The sequence below is a fragment of the Protopterus annectens genome, chromosome 7.part0 (assembly GCF_019279795.1).
Source record: "Protopterus annectens isolate FY-2018-M chromosome 7.part0, PAN1.0, whole genome shotgun sequence".
In the NCBI taxonomy this organism is placed as follows: domain Eukaryota; kingdom Metazoa; phylum Chordata; order Ceratodontiformes; family Protopteridae; genus Protopterus; species Protopterus annectens.
The window spans coordinates 71,653,854-71,666,996 of NC_056739.1; the positions used below are offsets into that span (position 1 = coordinate 71,653,854).

Below are 13,143 nucleotides of genomic sequence, written 5' to 3' on the forward strand. Positions count from 1 at the left end.
ATGTTTCCCATGACGGGCTGGCATTTCCCTGATGCTTTTCTGACCCTTCTACTTGGCTACTTTGAATACCTGATAATGAAACATTTAGACCTGTCATCTAGAATCCTGGTTGTTCTGCCAAACAGATGCACATCATTACAGTACTGTAATGTTTGCATCACTGGAAATGGACCCAGTCCTCAGTTTAGCCAAAGCGTAAGGTCTTCACAAATTGTTAAACTAATTATTGACCCACTCCATGTAATGTAACCTAACTCAACCCTGAATAAGCAGTACCTCAGAAGATGTTACAACATATTCTATACATAACAGGACACCCTGTCCCCACTTCCTCACACTCCATCTACACTGCACCTGTCTCTTTTTCAGACAGGTCATACATCTCCTCTGGATACTAACAGTGAGCTTCCTATTCTGCACATAAGAGGACACCCAGTCCCCACTTCCTCACACTCCACCTGCATTGCACCTGACTCTTTTTCAGACAGGTCATACATCTCCTCTGGATACTAACACTGAGCTTCCTATTCTACACATAAGAGGACATCCCGTCCCCACTTCCTCACACTCCACCTGCACTACACCTGTCTCTTTTTCAGACAGGTCATACATCTACTCTGGATACTAACACTGAGCTTCCTATTCTACACATAAGAGGACACCCCATCCCCACTTCCTCACACTCCACCTGCACTACACCTGTCTCTTTTTCAGACAGGTCATACATCTACTCTGGATACTAACACTGAGCCTCCTATTCTCTTCAGAGATTGATGAAATTCTTCAGATTTCCTCTTTGTCTTCTCAGCCATAGCACAAATCTGGCATCAACCTAAGGGCTCCCTTTCACCCAGAGTTCTACCATCCACAAAAGTGATTCCTTCAACAAAAAGTGGAGTCTGGTGCTATGCCCTTGTGAGTAAGTGCATATTGAGAAAGTCTGCTCTAAATTCAATAGTTTGTGATGATGTTGTAAGGTTAAAAAGGCTCTCCTGACAGGTTAAGAAATGTGAAAAGGTACATATCAAAATAATTAACCTAACACTGTGATTTTCACAGAGCTCATCATAGGCACCCATCCGTTCATCATTCTTGGTACCCTTATGTAACCTTAATGTCACTTTTTGAGAGAGGCAGTCCTCACTTGTCGAGAAACTTTGTCCTGTGATAGTTAACTTTTTCTCTCAGTCCAGAGGCTAGAGATGGAGTTAAAACATCATCTTCCAAGTCTCCCAAAAAGACCAATGCACTACAATGCATACCACTGTATCACTTTTATTATCCATTTCTTACAGCTGTTTTGCTTCACTTTTTCTAGATGTATCTTCATCTGGTTTTACTCTTTTTTTTCATTTTTATTTAGAATAATTAAGTTCCTTCCCCAATCAGTAGGTGCTAACAGAGCCTAAATGCCTCCATGAAGAATCTATTTGTCTCATCCAGAAAAAAATTAATTCTATTAAGACCCAAGCCTAAACCGGATCTGTACAAAATATTAACAACCAACTACCTGAAGCCAAATCGGTTGAGATCATTGACTCACAATTTCACAACTGCAAGACTCAAGATGCCAAACATTATGATGCTTGGCATACAATTATCTGCTGTGTCAGAGAACATGCTGTAAATGTAGTATTTATGAACCATGTTACTGGCTGTGCAGTTTTGGTATAGTAATAATTTCAAGAGGTGATAGCACTATGCTCCCAACCTGCACAGCTGTAATGACTTCACTCTTTTATGGGCATTTAAAATTAAAATTAGGCCACTGAATGCTTGACTTGTGAACCTCATAGTCATGATATTTCAAGGTGCTGATCTTGATCACATCGGTTCAAGCCATTACAGTAGGTATTTAGAAATGCTTAGTGTTTGTGTGAAACACTAATCACATCAATGCAGTATGTTTTTTTTCACTAGTTGAAGAGAATGTGGCTAGACATGCATCTCAGATTCATGAATTTGCACCTAACGTGTATTTGAAATTCAGATTCAGGCACATTCCTTTCAACTAGTGATACTAAAAACACACCAGATGGTGGTTCTTGGCATTTTGCAGAAGTGCTAAGCATTTCTTAATACATCCTTTGGTCTTCAGACTTGCATGCAAACTGCATAAACCAAACCTAGTTTTAAATGGGCTGGGTTGCAATGTTAGCCTGGAATGATATTACCTTCCTAACTTTAAAAGAAAAACCTCCACAGTGGGTGCTTTGAAACCAGGTTATTTGTTCGCATACAGGTGTCCTTGTAGTGTCAGCAGACTTAGCTGCATAAGCACTCTACATGGCAGACACCACAGCACTGCTGATAGAATAAAATAGAAGACTTGAGCAAATATTACTGAATCAAAGTAAAGATGTTTACAAAGGAAATAACACTTAACCACTTTTGTATACTGTAGCCCATAAAACTTAAGAGAAACCATCTAATCAGCGCTGGAGCCTTCTGTGAAAATAATTTGTACGTAACAATACATTATAAATCCATGCTGTTAGCAGCCTGTCTGTGATGCCACCAGATATCCTACTAGTTTTCACACTTGCAGAAAAAGTCTGAAAACCTGTCATACATCAGTACTTAAAAAAAACAAGCAAACAAAAAGTCCACAGAAATTACAACTGAATTAAATTAAAATAATACAAAAAAATCAACTTGCAACAATTGAATACTATACAGCAACAGAAGCAACAGAACTGCTAGTGCAGGTTGTGTTTCTGAAATCAGGTCTTTCTCCATGACCTTGCAGCCTCATCACATGCACTTACCTCAATTTCCCAGAGTGCATTGGAACTGGTTGCTGAAGTAGCTGACTGCCGAAGTGTTGTCCGCAAGAAAACATGAAGGTTTGATTTGTATTCGTCACAGGTGAGGAACTTCTCCTGCTCTGCATGGAACAAACGGACCACATCACCCTAAGTGAAGGAGAACAAATCATGAAATTATTCAGCTGGGCTAGAGTGCCTGGCTACTACCACAAAAAGCATTTGTATACTGTAGCTACTGTTTCAGTCTGACCCATAGCAGATGCTTCTGTACTGTAGCTATTGTTTTAAACAATCTGTACAACAGCAGACACTGCTTAAAACAGTAGCTACAGTACAGAGATCTGTTTCATAGCAGACACTTCTGTACTGTAGCTACTGTTTTAAACAATCTGTACCACAGCAGACACTTCTGTACCGTAGCTACTGTTTTAAACAATCTGTACCACAGCAGACACTTCTGTACTGTAGCTACTGTTTTAGACAATCTGTACCACAGCAGACACTTGCACTGTAGCTATTGTTTTAAACAATCTGTACCACAGCACTTATGTACTGTAGTTATTGTTTTAAACAATCTGTACCACAGCAGACACTTCTGTACTGTAGCTACTGTTTTAAACAATCCGTACCACAGCAGACACTTCTGTACTGTAGCTATTGTTTTAAACAATCTGTACCACAGCAGATACTTCTGTACTGTAGCTACTGTTTTAAACAATCTGTACCACACCAGACACTTCTGTACTGTAGCTACTGTTTTAAACAATCTGTTCCACAGCAGACACTTCTGTACTGTAGCTATTGTTTTAAACAATCTGTACCACAGCAGACACTTCTGTACTGTAGCTACTGTTTTAAGCAATCTGTACCACAGCAGACACTTCTGTACTGTAGCTACTGTTTTAAACAATCTGTACCACAGCAGACACTTCTGTACTGTAGCTATTGTTTTAAACAATCTGTACCACACCAGACACTTCTGTACTGTACCTACTGTTCTAAACAATCTGTACCACCGCAGATACTGCCTAGTACAGAAATCTGTACCACAGCAGACACTTCTGTACTGTACCTACTGTTTTAAACAATCTGTACCACAGCAGACACTGCCTAAAACAGTAGCTACAGTACAGAAATCTGTACCACAGCAGACACTTCTGTACTGTAGCTACTGTTTTTAAGTACTGCTTCGAGCCAAGACAACTTGGTGCCTCTGGAAGAAAATCCTCACACAACGAAAATATCAAGAAAATGTTCACATATGACTTATTGTTTGTTTTTTAAAACACATTAGGTTATTAACTACAGTCAAACAACAGATATATCACACTTTTATTTTCCTGTGAGCAGCTAGTTTAGGGAATTTATGAAATATATTTCACAGCATAATAATGTACTGCAAGAGCAAAAGCAGAAAGATGTGGCTTCTGCTAAACCAAGTATCTAAGTATCTGTAAAGAACAAATTCTACTACTGCGGTTCCAAAATTTTGTTCCTGTCCAAATTCATCAAAGGCACATACTTGAGTTTTATGAAGGAACTAAATCTTCACCTTTTTCTCCAAGACAAATTTGAAGGTAATGTATTAAAGAAGTAGGCATAAAGTATCAGAAACGCCTACCTGTGATCTAATTTTGTACATTTGTAGTGTAATGATCTTTATTTGTTTTTTTTATTCATTTCAAATGTTTTAAGCAGCATCTGCATAATTCATTTCAAACTGGAAAACACAACAAAGCACATTTACTATGATAAGCTGTTTCTGTAATATCATCTACATGACATAATGGTGCAAGTGAGTCTATACTCAGCAGAAAAAAACCCTGTTACTTTCAGTGCCATGCCCACTTTTGTTTGCTTGTTTGCGTCTTTCGGCTTTTCCCGGTTAGGGGTCGCCACAGCAGAATTCTGGTCCGCTAATGATTGGCAGTTGATTTTTACGTACCGGCTTGCCAGGCCTGATGCACAACCTTCAATGAAGGTACACCCATTCACGCATGTCTCCACGTAGAAGACGCTCTAGCTGAGAATCGAACCGGACAGCGTCTTACTGTGAGGCGACAACGCTACTGCAGCACCACTACCAGATGACATTTACCATGTGCTTAGAGCAGTATGCACTTTGTAAAACCCTGACAAATTCTAGAAATCAGCCTTTACCCATTTGCTCCTTCATCTGTTGAATGGAAAATACTAAGATAACAGAAACTATACCAACAGAACATAATCTTAAAATGCCTCAATAGTTCATTTTCATAGATGACATTCAGTTTGCTTAGTTTAGTTTAATCCTATTATTTCTTCTACCTGCAGTCTGTACATTTATGATTTCTTACCTCCTTACTTAATAACTTTTCAAAGTGATCCTATGATGTCAGAAGAATGTATAGTTGTGTAATTACTTCCCATAACAGTAGGCCGTCATGAGGAGGCCACTCTAATAACCTGTAGCAATTTCATTCACTCTATGTATCCCATTTTCTAGATCAAGTTTCACAAGGAGGAACCTATTGATGAAGCAGTCTCAGGTGTAAAACTCTTTAGGAACTGAAGAGGAAAGAAGCGGATTCTTGAGCAGGCATTCTGAAATGGTGACAAATTTAACCTTTACAGTAGAATATTAGGGGTCTATCTGAAATGATCAAAAGGCCACATTGTTGACTGTCATCTCATCGACAATTCAGTCCACCAAACCCTAACAGTCCTTGCTAAATGTATATGTATATGTATATGTATATATATATATATATATATATATATATATATATATATATATATATATATATATACCAACTCCGAGATCGCACTACAGTGGGGGAAAGGGCAAATTTCCTGATCCTTACCATAATACGTTCTCAGTAAAATGGTTCAATGGCCTGTACTGTTGATGAGATGATAAGTTCAACAATGTGGCTGTTTGATACTTTGACATGCACCCAAATATTAGAGGTCAGAGGATAGTAACTCTCACAAATATTTCAACAGCAGTGGTACAAAATTCCTGATGGGGTCCCGGTTATTGGTGAGGCACCAACTAGAAAATCTCTTCCACTTGTCAATACAGGATTTTCTAGTAGCAAGCTTTTTTGCCTTCTTCAGTACCTGCTGCATGTCCATATGAAAAAAGTGCCTAAAAGGTATCAAATTTGAATCATCTAGGTAGTCAGCTGAAGTTGCTTGACATCGGGTGCAGCAAACTCCCCATGTTGTGTGAGTAGTTCCAGTCTGTGAGGAAGCTTGTGATAATAACCATTGTCTAATTCCATAAAGAAGGGAGAACTAATTTTTCCGGGGCCACAATGATTTTTGGAGAGTCTTTCTGAAGCTTTAGAATTACCTGAAATTATTGGAAAGGGTAGAGATGCATATACGAAGATCCCTGACCACAGGGATGATAAAGCGTCTGTTATCCAGGCGTGCCTGTAAGGAAAATAATTTATTTGGCTGTCTGTTTTGAAAGTAGGCCAACAGATCTACCTGAGGTGCTCCCCACATCTGGATTAATGGTTTGTTCAGGACCTGCTCAACTTGTCTGCAACTGTATTTTGCTCTAGCGGTATGTAAGATGCCTGGAAAGTGAAAGACTAGCTAACTCCAAAGCTATCACTGCAGGCCAGCACAGAGGATATGACCTGGTACCCCCCCCCCCCACACACACACACACTTGTTTAGGTACCACATTACTGTAATGCTGTCTGTGATAATCAGTAGGGATTCTTTATTAAAATATACATACTTATTTACATAGTTACAATATTTGCGTTATACACATTATCTATAATATATTTTTCTATCATATTTTTTCTGTCACAGATATAGTATTCTTTTTTTGCTTTCTGACCCCCACTCTAACTTCCACAACCAAAACCTTATTTTTTTTATCATCATAGCGAAGTCCCATTTTTGGTTAAACATAATTTCTACCTTTGATTGCAAATTATCCATATAATACAAAACAGTTTTCTATCAATTTTCTTGACATAATTTCTACTTTTTGTCTTGTAATATCCAAATTATATTATGTTCATATTTATACTGCTTACTTCTTTAAATCCCTTCATACAGTTCCATAATCTTTTAAATCTTTTATATCCCAAAAACACATGCTCAGCAGTTTCAAATCATCCACAATACATACACATCCTATCTTTTTTACTTTTATAAGGCATATTTGCCTTCATTGGTAATTTCTGTATTGTCAGTCTCCATAGAAAATCTTGGCCCTCTATCATTTCTTTACTTCGTATTATTCTTGCTTGTATCACACTCCTTATTTCTTTATGTAGCCCTTATCCCCAGACACAGCTGAAAATACTCTTCCATAATGTTAGTATAACATACTTTTCTTCCAATTTCAGTCATTCTGACATCCTTTTTCCATAACATGATTCTAGCTTGATAATTATCTACTTCTTTGTTACAACAAACCCAACTTCTTTTTGAGTTAATAAATTAAACCATTCCATTTTATATTTCACACTTAATATCTGAGTTAGAATCGAACCATCATTATATTTTATGCATTTCATTGCTTTAAATAAATTCAAGGATGCACTGTATACTATCGTATTTCTTAATCCTATGCCATCCTTCTCTTTTTGTACATATAATATCTTCCTTTTAACTGGATTCAACCTAGAACCCCAAATCAAGTTAAAAATAATATTATACACTTTTTCTAAAGTCAAAGGCAAACTAAAACCCTTGCTAGATACTCAGTTTTTGCTAACAAAATATTGTTAATTAAATATACTTTTTAATGAAAAGACAATCTAAACGATTTCCAAAATAAACACATATTTTTCATTTCCTGTAGTTTTTCTTTCTATAATGTATTGTTTTCCAAATCATATTCCAAGAATTTTTATTTTAGTCATATTAAATTTGATTCCTCTGATCATATTTTTAGATCCCAGTCCTTGACTTTTTTCTTTATTTATTAAAAACCCTACTACTTTAATAGTTTCTCGTAAATATTTTATCACCTTACTCATGCAAACCTCATCTTTATTAATATTAACAATATTGTCTGTGTATGATAGCATAATTGGCATCTTTATTCATTCATCTGAAGTAGACCTCATCAATCCCATGCTTCTATTTATTTGTATGCAGATCATGCTTATTACTAACACAAACAGTACACTACTCAAATTACAACCTTGTCTAATTCCTTTCTCAAGTTGTGTATCTTCACTAAACTACCCGTTTATCAATGCTTTGACTATATTATACTTATATGCTGTAATTCAAACTTTTTTATTTTTTCACTTATATTATGTACTTTAAATATTTCTCATAACACTGAATTATGAATCGAATAAAAAGGTTCATAGGTAGATACTAAGCTATTGGCCCTAGGGCCTATGTAAGCCTAGCCAACAATTTTCCTTGGCTTTCACCACCCCTGGATGCTATTTACCTGCGCCCCTGTCTAGCAGGGCCACCAATGTGATGCCCGGGGTGAATTTCCTATTGCCTAACCACTCATCAAGATTTTTATTGAAGAATGCTAGTGACGAACTCTGCTTGACATAGATAGGTAGTTTGTTCCAGAGTATGGGAAGTCTCTGGGACAGGAATCTATCCCTCCAGCATGTTCTGTTAATTGTGGTGATGAGGTTTAGGTCCCTAGAGCGTGTGGCTCTGAGGGATTGGGATTTCTTTAGGTGTAGCATGGCCAGCAGCTCAGGGTTTGACATAGCTTTGTATGTTAAGCAGAGATCACCTCGGCATAGGCGATATGCTACAGAGTAAAGTTTTTTGAGGCGGTCAGCATAGAGTAACTGTTTGAGTCTCATAATCCTCTTTGTGAGGTATTTTTGTGGCCTTTCAAGGTCCTACAGATGCCTTGCAAGGTACATTCCAAATGCAGCATTGTACTCTATAATGGGTCTGATGAGAGCTGAGTAGAGGGGGGACAATGACTTTATTTTCCTGGATGAGAGCCTTTCATGATGAGATGTGCTATGTAGAAGGATTTCCTGAAAACTGTGGTGATGTGATTGTCAAAGGAGAGGCTACTGTCCACTAGAGTCCCGAGCTCTCTTATCATGCCTTCGGTGTTAAGTGGGCTGCCACCTATGTTGTAGTCCATGGGTACAGGGTTTTTACCAAAGGGGATGACAATGCATTTTTTGGCGTTGAACTTGAGGCCAAGGCTCTGACACCAGGCATCAGTCTCAGTGAGGCCCTTTTGCAGGATGTCCACATTGTTTGGGGACTCAACTATGGCACCCAGTTTGTCAGCCAGAGGCCCTCTGTGTTGGCCTGTACTTCAGAGAAGTAGATCCCAAACAGGAGGGGACCCAAGACTGAACCCTGTGATACTCCACTTGTCACAGGTTTAGAGTCGGATTTGGAGTCCGCCATTTTACACCATGGGTTCTGTCTGTGAGCCAGTTAGTGATACATCTTGTGACGTACAAATTTATACCCAGCTTGGTGAGTTTATTTATGATATTAGAATGGGGGATGATGTCGAAAGCCTTGGCAAGGTCAAGATAGACTGTGTGAACTGCTTTACCCTCGTCCACAGCCCTGCTGACTGTTTCAAAGAAGTCGATGATGTTGGCAATATCAGTTGGTTCAGTGAATTTTGTGCCATTGTGCTGTAGCTCTGAGCAAATCTGGGTGTTGCCATTGAAATTCTTGACATAGCTGTAAAATGCTTTGTGGCTGTCCTTAGAGTCAGTGGAAATCTTATTTTCATCGTTCGCTTTTGAGAATTTTATGAGAGATCTCAGCTTCCTGCTGAGGATGACCAGGGAGCTCCTCCACTCGTGGGTTTTTATTCTCTTTTGCAACAGTTTCTTCCTTCTGTTGTAGAGTTTGTTAATAGCAGAGGACCACCAGATTGGTTTCCTTTTTTAAGAAGACTGCGTCTTGGTTCTATTAGGGATGGCATGATCCATGCACCCGTGTAGGTGCTTATAGTGTGCGTTTGTATAAGATTCAGCAGTGGTAACTGTACTGTCCATCTGCATGGGTATTGTGAAATTGGCTACGTCTGCCTTAAGTAGCACGAAGTTGGCTTTGGAGAAGGTTTTTACAGTGGTTTTCTTAGTGGGGGTGGGGTGGGGGAAGCATGTGGATATCTTGGGTGATTAGTTTATAGCCGGATCTGACCAATGAGGAGCTGAATTCAGGGATGGAGCACCTGTCACTCATGCTGGTAAGTACTAGGTCTAGGATATTTTTGCCCCTGGTAGGGGTGTGGACAATTTGATCCAGGGCATTGGAGTTTATGAATTCTAGGAAATGTTGAGGAAATGAGATAGTACACGCATAGTTTTCCCAGTTAATGGTGGGGTAGTTGAAATCTCCCAATATTAGGGTGTTTGGTTGGACCCTGATATTCTCTATAATGTCAAGAAAAGAGAAGTGGGAATCCTGGGGCATGGTGGGGGATCTGTAGCAAGTTACAATATGGATTGTAGTTGCACTTGTATAATTTTGGATGAATTATGTTGGGCAACTAGCCTGGAGGTGTGGTTGTCCTTAATGAATACGGACACACCTCTGCTCTTGGTGTTCCGGTCCTGGTTTGATGGCCGAAAGGTATGGTATGAGCTATATCCAAGTAATGCAGGGGTGCTCTCTGGTGCATTGAACGGTGCTTTGAACCAGGTTTCAGTCACTGCACAGATATCGATATTCTCCATTTTAAGGAGTGCCTCCAGTGAGTGCATTTTGAGGTTTAGACTTCTAGTGTTGAGTAGCATTACCATCAGTTATTGCTTGCCGATATCAATTACGGTGGTGGTTTTGTTTTTTGAGCTTTGCCTAAAAAAGACACTATGGGGGTGGCAAGAGCCTTAGCCAGCATCCAGAATCCCAGGGTCGACAGGTGCAGGCCATGTCTGGCAAAAGATCGTGTCCTGTCAAACATATCGTCCCAGGCAGACAAATACTGGATCCCCTTTGAATGACACCAGACGTTTAGCCAATTGTTGAAGTCAATAATTTTGTCCTTGTATTGCGGTATCATTCTGGGTGAAGGTAGGATGCAACTCAGGCATAGGGTCATACCTGCCAGGATTACAAGATCAGAGAGCTTCTCCATGTCTCTTTTCATGTAATCCAGGGAGGTGCATCTCAGGTCATTTACACCAACATGGACAATGACTGAGTCATATTTGTACTTGTTGTGGAGTGACCTGAGTGTGTGGCTTATGTGGTGGATCTTGGCACCCGACAGCTAACGGTAACCTTCTCCTTGTCTATTCTGGTGAGTGGAACATCAGTGTGCCTGAGTCACCTTTGACCAATGTGTTTGGTATGTAGTTTTGCCTTATGGGCAGTGGTTGAGTGGCACACTGAGTCTGTGTGTTGTGTGTCTTTTGGGCTGTGGTGAGGGCTGGAGGTTAATTGCATTTCTGCTTTGGAGGTCTCTGTTGTTTGGGTAGATTCTTATTGAGAGCCTCCTCAAATTATTTTGTGCATCTATGTGTGGGTCTGGGTGGTGTAGATGTACTGGGACTATGTGGTGTGTGTGGTGTGGAGTGGGTGTTTGCCTTCTCCTCCTAACTGACAACTTCAGTCTTGGGTTGAGAGGACTTTGCCTCCAGTTTGGCTAGATAAATGCATCTATCACAGGTTGTAGTGTTGGGTGGTAGGAGGAGAGGGTTGTCGGTGTACATGAGGCAATTGCTACATTGCACCAAGATGCCCAGATTCATCAGGTAGACAGAAGAGATCACCGGGAGCTGTCCCTTGGACAACCCTGAATAGACACTATTTACCTCTAGACAAGTGAGGAAAGTAAGTAGAAGAGCTGTTTTCCTCTAATCAAATGAGGAAGATAAGTACAAAAACTGTTTTTCTCTAGGTAATGAGGAAAGTTAAGTATTGTATTAGTTTATAAATTATATAGTGCTTACAACAGGTTCTGAACTAGTTCTGAGCACGAGGAAGCAAATTAAAGTGTTAAAACTAAGAATCTCGCTAGTTCCAAGGGAAAAACTGAAGAGGAGACTTTATGGCACTGGAAATAGTTTAATCCTAGCTAAGCGGTGCTGCACAATGCACAAAACCACGCAAACACAGGTTTTTAAGCAGAAAGATGAAAGGGATAGAAATAGCCCAAAAATGCCAATAAAACTACAGTTTCTGGGTTGAAACCACTCCTCCAGCAACAGATAGGCTGTTCCAAAGCTCACCACTCTCACTGATGAACAGAGAAGCTTCCCTCTATCTTAGAAAGGTCTCGGCAACACAGGAACTTACAAACAGCCCAGAATTCAGCAAACTCTGAAAACCAGACTTTACCAGATCTAGAAAGGCAGAAAACAAGTATGGGGATAGGATTTTTTTTTTGTTTTCAAAATTTAAGTAAAAAAAAGCAAATAAACACTTTTAACACAGAAAATAAGCTATCACGCTTAAGTGTGTAGCCTTTTACAGTTAAACAGATGAAAAAAACACAAACAATGAATACTTTAAAGTGCAAACAGAATTTGGTAAAAAAAAAAACAGTTCAGATAAGTAGCAAAGTTAATAAAAAAGTGGTCAGAACAATGCGAATAGCAGTATCAAGCAATAAAAAGCAAAACAGAGGTACTTAATCCACTCAAAGTCTCCTTTTCGCTTTCTGCTGCAGGACACCCAGGCAGGCTCTTGCTGAGGTAATACCCTACTGAAATCTCCTGCTGTTAATTTTATAGGTTCATAGGTTCATAGGTTTATACTAGGCTATCTGCCCTAAGGCATTTATAAGCCTAGCCCAAATTATTGTGGCTTACGCCACCCCTTATATGAAAAAATACTGTGCCCATTAGTTTGTTGTGCCTCTGTCCAGCAGTGACCCAGAGATGATTCCCGGGGTAAACCTACGATCTCCCATCCACAGGTCTAGATTTCTCTTGAACAGAGTCAGCGAGGTGCTCTGCCTCACATGGACCGGGATTTTATTCCACAGCATAGGGAGTCTCTGAGTGATAAATCTATCCCTCCAGCACGTCCTATTTATATCCGTGCTAAGGTTTAAGTCACTTGCTCTAGTGGTTTTGGTGGATTTGGATTTTTTGAGGTGGAGCATGTCCATTAATTCTGGGTTGGACATGGCCTTGTATGTCAGGCACATGTCACCTCTGAGCAGACGGTATGCGACTGAATAGAGCTGGAGTTTCTTCAATCTGGCAGCATATGACAGATTTTGGAGTCCCTTTATCCTTTTGGTGAGGAACTTTTGGGGTCTCTCCAATTGCTGCAGATGTCGGGTGAGATACATCCCGAATGGGGCATTGTACTCGATCATTGGTCTGATAAGTGAAGAGTACAGGGGAACAATGACCTCACTAGATCTGGATGTGAATCCCTTCATGATCAGGTGGGCAATGTAGAAGGTCTTTCTAACCACTTTAGCAATGTGAGT

General features: G+C 39.6%; 1 protein-coding gene across 1 annotated transcript in view; it reads right to left on the bottom strand.

The window, feature by feature from the left end:
• The window catches only part of ITPR3 (inositol 1,4,5-trisphosphate receptor type 3), a 2,403,054-nt gene that overhangs the window by 1,430,850 nt on the left and 959,061 nt on the right, over window positions 1–13,143 (bottom strand). The window contains exon 8 of the mRNA XM_044076491.1: window positions 2,769–2,915. Within this exon, the coding sequence (XP_043932426.1) occupies window positions 2,769–2,915 (147 nt within the window). The remainder of the gene's footprint in view (window positions 1–2,768; window positions 2,916–13,143) is intronic.